The sequence below is a fragment of the Antedon mediterranea genome, chromosome 2 (assembly GCF_964355755.1).
Source record: "Antedon mediterranea chromosome 2, ecAntMedi1.1, whole genome shotgun sequence".
In the NCBI taxonomy this organism is placed as follows: domain Eukaryota; kingdom Metazoa; phylum Echinodermata; class Crinoidea; order Comatulida; family Antedonidae; genus Antedon; species Antedon mediterranea.
In genome coordinates this window covers 24,280,638-24,296,877 of record NC_092671.1, presented here as the reverse complement: position 1 = coordinate 24,296,877, position 16,240 = coordinate 24,280,638, and the positions used below count along the sequence as shown (strand labels likewise).

The 16,240-nt window shown below is 34.0% G+C and overlaps 1 protein-coding gene and 1 long non-coding RNA gene across 2 annotated transcripts in view; one reads left to right on the top strand and one right to left on the bottom strand.

The window, feature by feature from the left end:
• Positions 1 to 16,240, bottom strand: part of LOC140040748 (phospholipase D1-like) — a 77,725-nt gene that overhangs the window by 35,668 nt on the left and 25,817 nt on the right. The window contains exon 3 of the mRNA XM_072086911.1: positions 6,363 to 6,519. Coding sequence (XP_071943012.1) covers positions 6,363 to 6,519 — 157 coding nt within the window. The remainder of the gene's footprint in view (positions 1 to 6,362; positions 6,520 to 16,240) is intronic.
• Positions 6,984 to 8,445, top strand: LOC140039788 (uncharacterized). The gene is made up of 3 exons (XR_011842592.1): positions 6,984 to 7,604; positions 7,934 to 8,038; positions 8,161 to 8,445. It is a non-coding gene; the product is annotated as an uncharacterized lncRNA (long non-coding RNA).

Sequence of the window (16,240 nt, the reverse complement as noted above, 5' to 3'; positions counted from 1 at the left end):
TTTAAAATAAAATTTCTGATTTCATCAGTAGATTTTTAACCGTTGGTACGGTAAAAGTAATGTCTAGTATTTGCCAATTGTATCAAGAATAAAATTCGGAAGTACCTGTATTTACGGCTTTTGGATTTTGATACACTATCCCTTCACTCAAAAATGAAAGCAATACTGGATATGGAACTTTAGACTTTACTTTTTTACTTCTAACTTTACGAATATTAAAGAGCTAATAGTCTAGGACCTGGGTCAGATTTGTATGCATTTAATTTAGGAGAGAATATCTCAATTGTTATAGGATAATTTGACCCCAACGAACAACATGGGATGTGTGCCAAATTTGCTATCCAAGGCAAAAATTCACAAAATCAGGGTCAAAGGTTTAAAATGTAATATTAAATAATTTCATCTCATCTCATCTCATAGCCTATTTCACCCACTGCTGTGTGAAGGCCTCCTCCAGCTGTTTCCATTTAGTTCTGTTCCTTGCCGATCTTTCCCATGTTGCTGTTTCAAATGTACGTTGTTATGTCGTCACGCCATCTTCTTTTTTGCCGTCCTCTTCTTCTTCTCCCTGTCCTCGGCTACCATTCATTCAATCTCTTCGTCCATCTGTTGTCGTCTCTTCTGGCTATGTGTCCTGCCCGTCTCCATTTCAATTCTTTGATCTTTACCATGATGTCTTCGACTTTTGTACTTTTCTGTATCTCACTATTATCACACTCTTTGTGTTGTTATCAATTTTTGTCCATCTCTTTCGTTGATTGTACACCCTGCTTCTTAATCTTAGTGACATGGGAATGTCTTGGTCGGTCAGGATATGCTTGTGCATCCCGAAGCTTCTCCAACCTGCTTTTACACGTGTTAATATCTCCTCCTCTGTAGTGTTGAGCATTTTCAAGGTCTGCCCCAGGTATTTATATTTGTCAACTTTCTCAATCTGGTGATTGTCTATTGTTATTGTCTCTTGAGTCGAGAAGTTGGTCATAAATTTAGTCTTTCCTTTGTGCATTTGTAGGCCAACCTTTTTACTTTCTTTGTTCAGGCGATTGAGCTGTTCTTCCATGTCCTTAACACTACAGTTGTAAGAGTTGTAGTAAATAATTTATTTGGTATCAAATGAAAGCCATAAAATGGGCTACCCAACTTGCATTGAAAATCTGTAATTATGATTTCGATTTTTTTTTAAAATTGGCATATTTTATTAATTTTTGACAAAAATGAGTATATTAAATAGTGCAAATTTATTTTGTGCTTGGAAGATCCATTTGGTATAAAATAAAAGCCCATAAAATATTATATTCATTGCTACCCAACTTGTAGTACTGAAATCTATTTTTATACGCTGCTGCTTTACCCCCTACGTCCCAGGAGGATGACTCATTAAGAAACCGAAAGTAAAGCAGCAGTTATATATCTAAGTTTTGCTGAAATGCATACGTACCACCAAAAAACGTCTGGGAAAGACAAATCCCAAAGCATTTGTGGTATTTATGAGTCCCATGATATTATATAATTCCCTGTCAGATGATACTTCACACTTGAATGAAGTATCTAGGTGTGATGAAGTGACCCCCAGACTTGACCTTAGCAATAAAATAAACTAAAGTGACTGATATGAAACACAGATTCTGTAACAAACAAATAATATTTGTTCACAAAAAAAGAAAAGAAACGTTTAATTATAACTCAAAAACTAGACAATTTAAGTATTTTTTGCTTTAAATTACATTTTTTTCAGGTAAAATAACTATTATGTGACAATAAAATTACACATTCAAACACAAATTTGAAATAAAAAATATTTTTCAGAGGGACAATATATCTTTAAAACTGTTACGTCAATAAGCGAGCAGCGTTTTTTATAAGAAATATTTCTTGTTTAAAATGTGCATATCTTATTTATTTTCTACAAAAATGAGTACTGTATATATATAAGTGTAAAGTAGTGTAAATTTATTTTGGTTTTTATATAATAAATCACTATTTTTTTAGTTTTATGAACTACTGTATCTATCCAATCATATGCTATCCATTTGCTTATATTGAAAGCCTTTAATTATAAAGCTAATTTATAAAATGTGAAAATTTATTAAAAATTGACAAAAATGAGTCGGTGTACAGAGTGTAAATATATTTTGGCTTATTATAAATTTAATTCTATTTTGGTATCAAATGATGTGGTTATAATGCTAATTCGCATGGGATGATTAAGTATAATAAAAGCGCACACTTCCCTGATAAAATTACTCTGCAAATTATATATAAAAATTAGCAATGAGCATCATAGTTTATTCACTTTTCAACTTAAAACCGTGTTATATGAGCACGTAAAAAGTGACCGGCTATGCACATGTAAGTTAACAAAATGGTGAAAATATATGCTAAATTTAAAAATTAATATACTGTAGATTGTCAATGTCAGAATGCTCGGTGAAACCAATTTTTTATTTCTTTTTCTTAAAGTTTATGTATCATGTATGATTTATTATAAAATTAAGTGAAAAAATGTTGATTACATAATCATTAATTACATATTAACATTTTTAAAATTTTGACAATCAAACAAACTATGAAATTTTGTTGGACCAATATAACCAACTTAACATTTACCTTCTACTTTAAACTGTTCATGTATTAAAGTTGAAAGTATATAGTTTGACAGTGCATCATTTAAAAATTGTTTTAAAATTGTCATCATAATCAAAAATTATGATTCATTGCAGTATGTAATAATTTATCTGCACCAAAGTAGCTTATATCTTTATTCAATGGTGGTTTATGACACATACTGTACATGGAGGGATCTTTGATCGGACTGTTTTATTCAATTCAAGGGTATAATATGGCTCATGTGCTATTGTATTTGCGTTACCTATCCTATCTTTCATACTGTATTACAAATAATCAAAATCAATCCATGGGGTTCCATGGTATCAAATGATGTGGTTATAATGCTAATTCGCATGGGATGATTAAGTATAATAAAATCAATTATCTTTATTTAAATATCTATAACTTGTCATAGTGACGAATTAAATCTAGTTATGATTTGTATTGTCATGCTGGTACCAAATCAATTCAGAGCATGGAAAGGACTTTGGGTGAGTTTTATTCGACTGATACAGTAGTAATAATCAGTTTATTTTTGTTGTGTTATCCCAATGCAACATTTATATAGTGCTATTTTATAAAGGTCAGTGCGCTGTGGACTTATGTTACACCTTTTCAACAACATTCTTCTCCCCTAAGGGTCACATCGTGTCATCGGCGGCCAACTAAGGCGCCATTACGTCTGTCCACGACAGTGTGTGTGAACTAGTACACCAGGAAAACTCCTTGCTCGTCTCGAAAGATGTACTAGATTGCACAGTGCACACGAGAAATATGCATACACTGGACCTACGGTGCACGGTCGCTATATCAAAATATGTTATTGTTGAGTAGGCAATCAACGCTAAACAATACAAATTAGTAAAGATCACTTGTGACAAATGTATTTATGGAAATAATCAATTCCAACAAATAATGTAAAAAAGACATGTGTAGTTTACCTATTATCTTTTATTGACAACTGGGGATGACAGTGTCCAACATGGCATACAAATAGTAGGCTATAAGCATGAAAATAGCAATAACAAACTTAAATATTATTTTCACTAACTTTAAGAACTTCAAAAACAAATTTTGACAGTAATAAAGGTTCAATAGAGAATAAAAACACAAGGCTACAGTATGACAATGTATATTATAAGTTTGGCGTATGTGTGCAGTAAATGGGCATTCACATAATGTGTGAAATTCGGTCTGCACTTTGCCGCATTTACAAAGACGTTCATCGGGTGGCGTGCGAGACCACCGCCCAGTTTCTATTCTAAGGTTATGAGATATAAGTCGTAAACGTGAGAAAGCTAGCCTTTCATGCTCCGGTACATTATGATCAAAATACATCGGATGAATATCAAGAGAAGGATTTAAAGTGCGACAATATATACTAAGTTTAGTATGCGTGGATTCTAACACAGGGTTACGAATTCTAGATATCATTATTACGATGATCAGGAATCTCTAAAATACTACAAACATAACGATAAAATGGACTTTGAGCAAGACGACATATTGACAATGCCAACATAAACGGGTCGTCATTCATATTCTCCCTTTCTTCATTTAATATTTTATTAAAAAACTTATATTGAACCTGCTTTTTTACCATGCTGTCAATTGACGGATAACCTAGTTTGATCAAACAAATATCATTAACTGTGGATGATCTAACTCCTAAGAACGCTTTTATCGCTGACATATATAATACCTGAATAGATTTAAATGAATTTGACATCCATGATTTACAACTATATAATATACTGGACATTAAAGCAGCAAGGAAGACTTTTCTTTTAATATTAAATGGGTAGTTACAATTTGTACGAACAAAGGCTACAAAATTTAAATAGCGGATTCTAACCGACCATCAGATGTAAATGTTGCACCCAGGTATACATATTTATCACAATGTTCAATTACTTTACCATCTTTACAACATATTTATAGTGCCTCTATCATAATTATCACCATTAATAACCATCAACTTGGTTTTCTTTGCATTAATAATCAGACCAGAATTGTATTAAATGATCTAGTTTGGTCAGACATTTATCTCGAGAGGTAGCTAATATAACTGTATCATCCATTAACATTAAACAGTGTAGTGATTTAAGAAAACCATCCGGTGCACATTTTTCAACAAACCCACGGATAAGGGGGTTTACAAAGGCTGTGAATAAAAAGCATGATGTAGGAGCTCCCTGACGGCGACCACGTGTACACGGAATTATTGATGATCCTATACTAACTTATTAATATTATACATAGAAGCAATAGCCCATAGCATCTTGTATCCAAATCCCAACAAACTTAAACAATCGATCAATTTATTTCTAGGAACGTTATTATAAGCTTTTGAGAAGTCCACGAAAATAATAAATAACTTCAGTTTTTTATGAATTGCATAGTTTGTAAGCAGACGTAAAATTACAATATGTTCCAAGCAAGGTGGTTGAGCGCCTGCTTGTGCTCTATCGGACGTAAACCACCGCATTAACCGTTGATTGAGAATGCTGTAATATACTTTTGCATCCATATTTGTAATACCACGTCAATTTGAGCATTCAATTCTATTTCCAGACTTTAAAATAATCAAACGAGCATAACACCATTGAGTTGGAAACTGAGCAAGTAAAAATAATATCGTATTAAATAAGTCGATCCAGAGTGGTGATGGCTGTTTTAGCATTCCTGCTGGTATTCCCGAGGGACCGCCTGAAGCAAATAGCCTTTGACTTTTGTAATGGCTTCTTCAACTTCACGTATCTGGATTGGGTCATCTAGTATTGGAATGTATGGACCTCCGTAATTTCTTATGACATTGGTATCGCCCATATGCATATTTAGTAATTTTGTAAAGTGATCGCAAAAATCCTTATCTGTTCGTTCAATATTAACGTTTCCGTTCACTGAACCATTCCAATTGATTGCATCCCAAATGAATTTGTTATCATTACTTTGAATCAGAGTATTCCAGCGATTATCGTCTAGCAATTGGTTTTCTGCGTTCTTGGATTTGCTCGCGCACGATAAATTTGTTACGTTGAGCACATTAACTGCATCCTCAATTGAGTTATTACGGATCAAAGTTGCATTAAATGCAACCATGTCGATAGAATTCATTTTAATCTGTCGGTTGTTTAGTTTTTTAGCAGATTTGACCTTTAGGGTCGCATGTTTTCCGAGTTTAGAAGACCTTTGTAATAATGCATTCATACGGCCAGTGACAGACAGCTCGCTCTTATCAAGTTATAGAGTGATAGGTGCATGTAAAGGTGAGTCCCGTGTTCTCTGAACGTAGGGGAATGAGCTGTTAGGAGCTCATTGTACTAAGCCTCGGCATTATGTGGTAGGGTGGCCAGTTCCTTTCCACGCCGCCTTTTTTCTCCCTAGTATTTTCAACCAGGTACTCATTTACAGCTGAGTGGACTGGGAGTTGTCGGGAATTGAACCCGGGTCTATCTGTATGACAGTCAAGTGTCCTAACCACTCGGCTATCAACAACTTCTGCATGTACAGAAGAAAATTCATTTTGTGGGATTGTACAGGAAACTCATATGTATTGTCATTAAAACATATTTAAAAACTATTCAATAAAATATATTAATTTTATAATAGATAAATAAATAGACTATATAGGTATCTCTTTTTACACTATGTATAATAGATTAAATAATAATAGGAGGACCTCAGACCAATTTGTTAATGTACCAGATTGCTAAATTTTCTACAATTGTTTAAAAAACATATTGAATACTTACAAATTAGGGTTGAGAGTAAACTGTGATGATGTAATTCTCATTGTGTCCACAACCTTGATAGTCAGCTTTGTGTTAGGAATATAAACACTTCGGGACTTCTCAGAAAATGGATAAATCTTGTCATGGATATTAGTAAATGGAATCCTCTCAAGAGAATCTGAAAAAAATTAATTTTATAATTTATGGCTTATAAAGAATTTTTAAGCTATAGGCTAGAAAGCAACTATTAAGCCACAGCAAAATAATTTCAACAGGGCAGGCACTCCACGGCTGTCATATACCTGTTAAAAACTGAGTAGGGTACATGCTTTTTAACTGACATATCTGGTTAGTTGATGTGATGCGGCCATTTACTTCCATGTAAGATGATTTTTGATCGTTTTCTTTTCCAGATGTATGGAAAATGGCCAAAATATCTGCCTCTTTATTTTTTCTTAAGCTGAAATATTTAAGAAGCGCTTAAAATGGATATGAAAGGGTTCCTAGCAATATCATTTTATTGGCTCAACGTGTAGATCAATCAGTTTTAAGCTTTGCCATAGTCATACTTAATGTTTTGGAGGACGACAACGCCCTCAAAACGCCCCTGAGAAACCTGTGAAAAACTATTTGTGACGTCACTAAAAGTTATTTTTGTATTACAGAGATAGGAATTTAGCAGTAAATCATTGATTGATGCAAAAGCATGGTAGTAATTACTTATTGCTTTGATATTTTTATTCTTGGATAAGTATGTTAGCCTAATCGAATAAAATTAATTCATATTATCAACCATGTTTTTTTTTAAACGGATTTTAATTTCGTTTTTCAAGGCCATCTTTTACGAAATTCATAGCCAAATGCCTATCTTGCTGGGTACACGGAGTTATTTTGCGCATGCGTGAGAATCACAGAGTCGACCACCTTGGCCTCTCTCTCGACCCTCCTCGCGAGCGATGTTTATTTCGCTATTTATTATACACGTATTATTGAAACATTCATTTTATTATTATTTCGTTGTAATTAACTGAAATTGATGGAAATTCGTCCACATCGTCTTGTTAACACGGGTGTTAACATCGTTTTGAAGAAACGGTTGGACGAGTAAATGGGGTTCGACAATGCCATGGCCTGGAGCTAGTTAGGCCTAGGCTAGGCCTAGGCCTTTTTAGTAGTGATGACTGCTGGATACGGTGTTTAGTCGCCCGGCCAGAGGTGAGCTGAGAGCGTATGCTCCTTGATGTATCGTTGAGGGTGTTAATGGTAGGCACAATTGTGTTACTGTATTATGTATATACACATTATTTATAAGTACATTTATTAATATTGTTGTGTGCTGTAGTGTCCTGACTAACGCATTATTAAAATAGTTTTTTGTTATTACATGCCGCCCTACTAGCTAGTAGGCTAGGCAACACTGAATACTAAACTGAATACTGATTATTAGATAAAATGAATAGAGTTGGATTTTCTCTAATGTAGTAATAAAGGTTATAACAGGCCAGGCCTAGTTAGGGGTATTTCAGCTTGTATCATATACAGTACAGTATACAGTAAATAAACAATTCATTTGTATTTTTACCTACCTACAGGTCTATAATTGGAGTGCAACTATGATAATTGATGGACGGGATAAGCAAATGTATTTATTGATTGGAATGAAAGCGCAAATGTTAGAGTCAAATTATAATATTAAGGTAACAGATACTGAGCATTGCTATTTTAAACTGTTGATCAAACCTACATAATACATTATACTAAATTATTATTTTGTTTTGAGGGCAGATAAACATGTGCTTATTCATTTTCCTTTTTTCAGGTGAATAGAAAGATACCCAGCGTACTTTATAATAGATGCTACTTGGATCATGCTTGCACGATACATTTATGCAGTATACTAAGACACCAAGTATAGAATGAGCGCAGACAATTAAAATTACAGAACTAAATATTTATGAAGAATAGTAAAATATGCATAATAGAATTCTTTAGACGCGAGTGCTAGGGTTACAGTCATACTGTAACTATGGTAATGTACTACCAGACAGTACACTAGTAGCAGTGCATCATATAGTGTTTGTTTTTAACCATCTAAATGGGTCTGGGTATATTCACAACATCAGAACCAGGGGACACAGCTTAAAACTATATCGTCCAAAACTTAGAGGAAATCTTATGTGCAGGGTCAACTTTTTTACCATCAGAGTCATACATCACTGGAATTCTCTGCCTGAATATGTAATACAAGCCTCTTCAGTGAACATCTTTAAGTCTAGACTTGACAACTATTTTCGGCTAGAAATGGAATCTAATAGGCACTAGCCTAAACTATTTCCATCAAACATTAAGTGTAAGTGTAAACAAATAAACCACTACTGTACTTCTTTTTTTATTTATTTAGCCAAATACTATGTACAATGGACATTTATGAAAGAATCCATCTCTTGAATATGATGGAGCTGGCTGGTGTTGATAGAATTAAAATGTATCACTCAGGTCTCAAAAGTAATTTATGTCCCGTTTGAAAAATCCTGCTTGTTCCAAACTCATTATGATATTACATTTGTTCAATAAAATTCATTCCACACACTATTTCTGCCATATAATTTGATGTTTACAATTTTATTACTAGTACTATTACAGTTCTTCAAAGCCATCTCATGTACTGTTGATTCCATAAATCTGCAAAGATAAGACCAATAAATGAATGGAAATGTACTATTATTTTTATTCAATCCTACCTCTACAGGCCCTATAGTATTATATTTTATGACTTGGTAACAAACAGAAAGAGGTTATTATTTAATTACACTACAGTTACTAACTAAACTATAATAATCCTCTCGGCCTCACCTCCTCTGCTCTACTTTAATTATTAGTATTATTATATTACTATTGTCATGGATCAGTTGTTGTTCGTGTGCGTTCTGCGTATTTGCATATAAGTGTCTTGCTGCTAGTTGCTTTGCGAGCATTGTGTTTGGCGCATTTGCATATAGGTGATGTTTTGGTTAACTACCTGGTTTTTCTGTCTGCGCGTCAGAAAAGCTTTTGTTGCAAACACAGGAAGATGTGATTTTTGTTACCGTGTTATATATATATATTATTAAGCCGTTGTTGAAGTTACCATTGTAAGTAGTAAAAAGAATTATATTACATGATAGACGGATCATTCGCCTGTTAATTTATTATACTAAATTGCATGCATACAACTTAAATAAAGCATATAATGTTCTCAAATCTTTACTTCAATTTATAGAGAAATGGTTGATTGCTGTACGATCTTTCGTTCTTAGTTAGTAAATACATCATTCAAGTTGATTCAGGTATTAATCATTTGTAATGACGTTTAATGGATTGTATTGTTCTTAATGATAACCAGTTTGTACACAGTGTGTTTAAGTATAATGGTAATACAGTGGTAAAGTGAACTGAAGTTATAAACTGACTGTTATTGAAATTATGTTTGTATATTTTCAGGGTTTTTTCCTTTCTTCGTTCTCTTTATTTTCTGAGTGACGTTGAGTTGTACACAATAAATGGTCTGGTAACGGCAATCAACAACTTGTTGTCTTTCTGTTGGTCTTGATATTGCATTCATTTGAGCCAAGCCTCGCACGCTTGATACCCGGGGAGAAAACTTCCAAATCAATCCGGGCATGGTCTCACGTACCACGACACTATATTAGTCAATAACAAAAGTCAGAGCCAAAAACAAGTTCAACACAAGCTTACCTTTTTTATTTACGTCGCCTTTTACATACGTCTACGCCCGCGCCTTGTCCACTTCCTGGAGGTTCGTCGGTGGACCGGCGACTGCTACTCTCTTGTACTGTATGTAGGCCATGGAGTAACTCCATGTGTAGGCCTAGCCTACTACTACTAGCGAATTTAGAATAAACTATAGTCTACTAGACCTAGCCTAATTTGTAGTCTGCGTGAGTGGTTTAGTGTGAGAAGTACAAATACACACTTTCTTCTTTTCACATACAATCTTTGCAGACATAACTTTTTATTGATTTGTGAAATATCGATATTTTCTACGACTGCAGCAACAGGGAGCTTGCAACACGCGAGTCTCGTGAAGGATGGGTTTGTTTATTTTGTTTACACCACACAGTCCGCGAACGAGACAAGGCGGTGATTGGACTGTATTAAAATTCATTAACCAATCACAAAACGACTGCTGCCGTGGCTACAACCCCGGGTGTTTCAAACTCTAAATTTGACGATCTCGTACGTGCGTATAGAACGTTCATAAAAATTAAGATGGCGTGCTAGTTGGTCGGCCATTTTGCGGACGTTTTATACCAAAATTTAATTTGTTTATTTCTCAATTTCTACTAGGTATTTGAATCTAATTTTTTGTGTGCTGTTTATTAACATTAAAAGGATTCATACAAAGTCCTTTTTGTGAAATTTTAAAATCCTTTCATATCCATTTTAAGCAAATAACATAATCTTATTTATCAAACGTCTTAGCCGAAAAATTGTCTTAGGTAAATTTTGCTTTGCACATGCGCAAAATAAAACTCTAGAGGGCAGCAAATTACGTCTTAAGACGAAAAATCCTTGCTTACGCATGCGCATTAGCTTTTTTCTCTTAGCGATGGCGGCCCTATAACATTTTATCTCCGTATTTTCACTCCCAACTAGAGAGGGCGCATTCTGGCTACTATTGTTTTTATTTATTTTATACTTCTCAGAAAATGGATAAATCTTGTCATGGATATTAAATGGAATGGAAAATGGAATCCTCTCAAGAGAATCTGAAAAAAATTCCCAAAGACTTAATAATAAGTCTTTGTTTATGTAGAGCATCTTGTGTATATGTTTGTCTTGTGAAATTATTAAATAGTTTATCCATCCTGTAATTGGCGGGTTACTCGCTGTTGGATGAGTATGAAATAAAATAAAATAAAATAAAATTACTTGGAATAGAGAAAGAGCACAACAGTCGGAAATACATACGAAAATCATTCGCTCTAAACTTAAATCAAATTAACATTTGTTTATTTTTATCAATGACGGCGACCCTTGGCAGCCGATAAAGTTTTCTAAAAGTTAGTCAAATGGGTCGTACCTATCCCGAAAAAATTTGTTTTGCTCGTCCAATTTTAGGCCATTTATGAAGATCGATATCAATATTTTAGCGTCCGTAGTACAGCGGAAAACGCACCTTTCCGAATGTTCAAAGTTCCGGCCTAGCGCTCGCGTTGTAAAAAATGAATGTTTCTGTTGCAGAAATAAGATAAGATAAAATTTTTCATCTTAAGGTTGTTCGTCTTAGATTTAAGAAAAATTAAGCAAATATTTTTGCTTAGATATTAATAAATCTGACTTAGCCAAAACAAGGATTTAAGGCAAAGTTACGACAAGATTTTTTTTGCTAAGCAAGTTTGATAAATCCGGCCCCAGTATCACTCCTTCGTACTATTTCCAAAGTATTTGAGAGAATGATTTATAATTATATATCTCAGCATGTTTCTCCCTTTTTGAGTGAGTCTAAACACTGCTAAAACTCCAGGGAGATCATGCCAAACTAATCTGGCTACTTTACTAAGCACAGCGTATTCTTCTATAGACGACAAACAGCAATGTGATGTTGTTTATACAGATTTCTCATGTGCTTTTGACGGGGTGTCACATGAGTTCCATCTCTACACAAGTTGAACAGATTTGGTATCATTGGCAGCTACACTCATCTTACGTGAGTTGAAGGCAGCAGAGAGTTCTTGTTGACGGTCAATTGTCAAATTGGTTACCTATTCTTTCAGGTGTTCCGCAGGGCCGAGTGTTAGGCCCTTTATTATGTAACATTTTAACGATTTTACCACAATTCCTAAATTTTCCAAGTTTCTTTTATTTGCAGATGATGTTAAATTATATAGTATTCTAAACGACGATGCAGTATTACTTCAGGAGGATTTGGATGGTCTAGTGCAGTGGTCTTATTCTTGGGGTAAGAAACTTAACTCAATGCCTCCAAATGTAAGTCAATATAAGTTACATCAAAACTCATTTCGTATAATTATCAAATTAATAATCAGAAGAATATATACTTCGATTCCAAACTTTTATTTTCCAAGCATATTGACCACATTGTTAGTAAGAGTAATAGAATGGTTGGCTTCATTTGGAGGCACTTGGCTACCCAAGTTAGAATTATCCTCTTATTTTTAATTCAATTTCTGATATTCATGCCACAACGTGTTCAAAATAAGTGTGTTAGATTTCTTGTAAACGTTGTTCTGAACCTGAACCTGAAATTTTAGATTTAATGTACAAGTTTTTTTATGCAAGTAGTACACCCGATTTCTTTTAAAATTCACTCGCGTTTCTGTTCTATTGTTAGTCGGCTGAAGCTATTGTTATTTGAAAGGCTGGTTACATACTGAACCTTAAACACCAAACTCGCATACACATGCTTGTAGTGAAATTAGCCTAAATCATACACAGCATTAAGACACACACTTTCCGGTGACTAAATCTGATGTAGAAGAATTTTACAGTAGGCGGAGGTATGCACTCTCGGAGTGGCTTTCTAGTTAGTTATCCGCACTTGGCGGATAACTCCTTGTTATTGTATGGGATCATCTTTTTTTCTGTATTATTCCTGTCTTTCTTCCTTTTTTTGTGAGCTGTGTAAACAGAACATCCCGTAACTTTGTCAACATATAGACATTTACGTGAAGTTGTGCACCTCCTATTTGCGCAACATGATTTTATGAATTTCAATAATTGAACATATGATAAAAACTAAAAGTTATTTTTAATTGACACTTGGTGAAAGGTTAATTCTTATCAAGGGTCAATTTTTTGTGAACTAAAAATGGCATGTTTTTCAAAAAGTTACGGGCGCACAATTAATTTCTAATCAACTTTTTACGCAATTTATGACATTTTGGGCATGTCAAAAATTCCTGTACGCGCAAACAATTTTACGTGTAAGGTGCGCACGAACCATGAAAATGATGTGTTTTTCTCTTGAATTGTGTTTGTCAAGCTTTTCCTAGTCATTTTAAAAAATTGACATCATTTCAAATTAAAATGACGTCATACGAACACATTGATTTAGACAATTTGCGTGCATTTTAGTTGCAAAAGTTACAAAATATTGTCAAAATTATGCCTATTTTGAATCTATTTATAGCTCCTCAGGATCAACGGTGACCCCAATTTTTTTTTAATTTAATATGTAAGCACATATGTTGTAGATATGAATTCATGCAGAATCTTTACCTCTCGGATGTTGTGACGTCATCATATGGCCACACGAATGTAAAATATGGGATTTTTGTCTCTTTCATTATTACTCATCACATTTAATAGAGCGCATCTCGCTTATCCGTATTCCATCTGTCTAGGTCAATCAACTATCTTTCGCATGAGTTAATATTTTTAATTTTATGACGTCATCATGTCTAAAAATGTAAATAACGTGGGTCACTTGTTTTCATCTTTACAATAAATTTCAATCTGTTATAGCTCGTCAGAATAAAAAGTGATAATCATGATTAAAAGGTTTTCTGGAAGCTATTGGATTGTAGATACAAATTCATGTAAACATTTTGCCAATCAGATGTTGTGACGTCATCATATGGCCAGTTGAATAAAAAAAGTAGTATTTTCATATTTTGCATCATAGTTCATGACATTTAAAAGAGTGTGCATCTTTATTTTACGTATTCTAATTTTTTCTACACGTTAATATGTTGTTTCCTTCCGAAATTGCTATCTCAGTGTTTTATCTTGATACTGTCACCATGTTAAAAATGGGAATTAATGGCGGGTCCCGTAATTTCACCTATTCTACACTGTATTTAATATTTATACTGTGTATACTGTATACTACAGTATATGACACAAAATAGACAGAATTCAGCAATAACAACATATCATATTCTTCAGTTCAGGTCATAATGCCATAATCTTTTTCTGTCTGCAATATTCCAACATATGACGTACAATGGCGTTTGTCGTGCGGATAACTAACTCGTCAAAGTGACGAGTTCATGTCTAGTTTAAATTGTGACACAACTGTTAAAATACCTGGCTTGTCTAGTAGTAGTACCGTAATGGTAAAGATTATCCACATCCGAAATGAATGAAAAACATTCTATATATAAAGCAGGGGTTGATACGGTACAATTTTTTTCTTCATCATTCTTCACAAACCTTAAATAATATTAACACTACACAAAATTCAAGCTGTGTATAGTCTTGTCTACAATAAAATCAATGTCAATTTAGTTTGAACAAGAAATTTGAAGAGAAGAATATTGAGTCTTGGTAAAATAAAACCATTAAATATATTCAGTAATATACAACACATTCACAAGATGACATTTATAGTTTGATGTCAATATATACTGTAGCATAATACCAGCAGGCCATATTTATTACTTTTTTTTCCAGTTGCTACACAAATTTGACATTTCAGATTTTGCTGTTTAAACTCTCTAAATAATATAAACCAATACGCTATGAAGATTTTGACAAATAAAAACAAATGATATTAATTCCACAACCTTCAATGAAAGTATGTTAGATTAAAAAATATTTGTTATGTAGCTGTGGATGTTGGGACGGCAGACTATATGTACTGTAGCAGACCTACCACATAGCTTTTAAACAATTCAACATTTACTTTTAATTTGATTATTTATACATCCTCTATATATCTCTTTATTTAACCTCACATTGACAGGTTACCTTCACTTTTCTAGCTAATGGATTTTAAGAATGTTAATGACTAACAGAAAACCACATTAATTCTCTTAATCCTAATTGGTCAGATGAGATGGGCCAAGCCCAATATTACCATGCCCTGACCACATTATTAACACACTCTTTTCTCAACTAGTCATGTAGCTACACCGTTTTATTGCTCTGTCTTATCAAACATTGGGCCCGTTCGGACGGGACTGAAACTACCGTGTACTTCCAACTGTGAGGTCGCGTGTGGCAATTAACTTACGCCTCTGGCTATAAAAAATTTGAAAACCATCTGGACGAAAAATCCACCAACTTTACTGGTTATTTCAATCCCATTCCAATTACATGCTGCCTCGGGGTATAATTAATCAAGCGTTAACGGGATCATGTCAAATCGCGACCTCAAATAAGCTTTCTGATTGTTTAACAATTATTGTTTAAAATGTTCTTTTTCGTTAATGCGAATGTATATCTATTGTTTTGTAAAATTATATATAAATAATCAACTTGTTGGTTTTTTTCCGGTGACCTGAACTTGCGAATCGGTGGCTTATAATGTACATGTAACGGCAGGGAGTTCTGTATTGTGGTAGCCTGGTGTCTGTGAATTACCACATCAACCGTTCGGCTCGCACGATAAGAGGGGTACAGTGCGTGTTAAATGGAATTTTTACAACAATAGTTCGGCTCGCACGATGAATACACGTGGTGATTTTTACAAGAGGGGTACAGTGCGTGTACATTAAATGGAATTTTCACAACAATAGTTCGGCTCGCACGATAAATACACGTGGTGATTTTTACAAGAGGGGTACAGTGCGTGTACATTAAATGGAATTTCCACAACAATAGTTCGGCTCGCACGATAAATACACGTGGTCATTATTTATTTAAAAAGTAAATTGTATTCGATGTATTATAAATATATAGGTCTGGTTGTCGATTGAAAAATAATAATTGAACGATTCGCGCGCGAAACGACATGCAATATCCAGTTGAATTTGTCAACACGCCATGTCAATTGATATGGGTCGACGCACAGAAGGCGCTTTTTGACCTAAGAATTCCGATCTTAATTGGTTTCGTGTCAGCTTACCGGTACTTTGTTTATTCGTACGAACGTCGTATGGGTTTTACCCCAAGGGTAAAAACCAAATAAACGTGTATTTCAATCGCCGTAC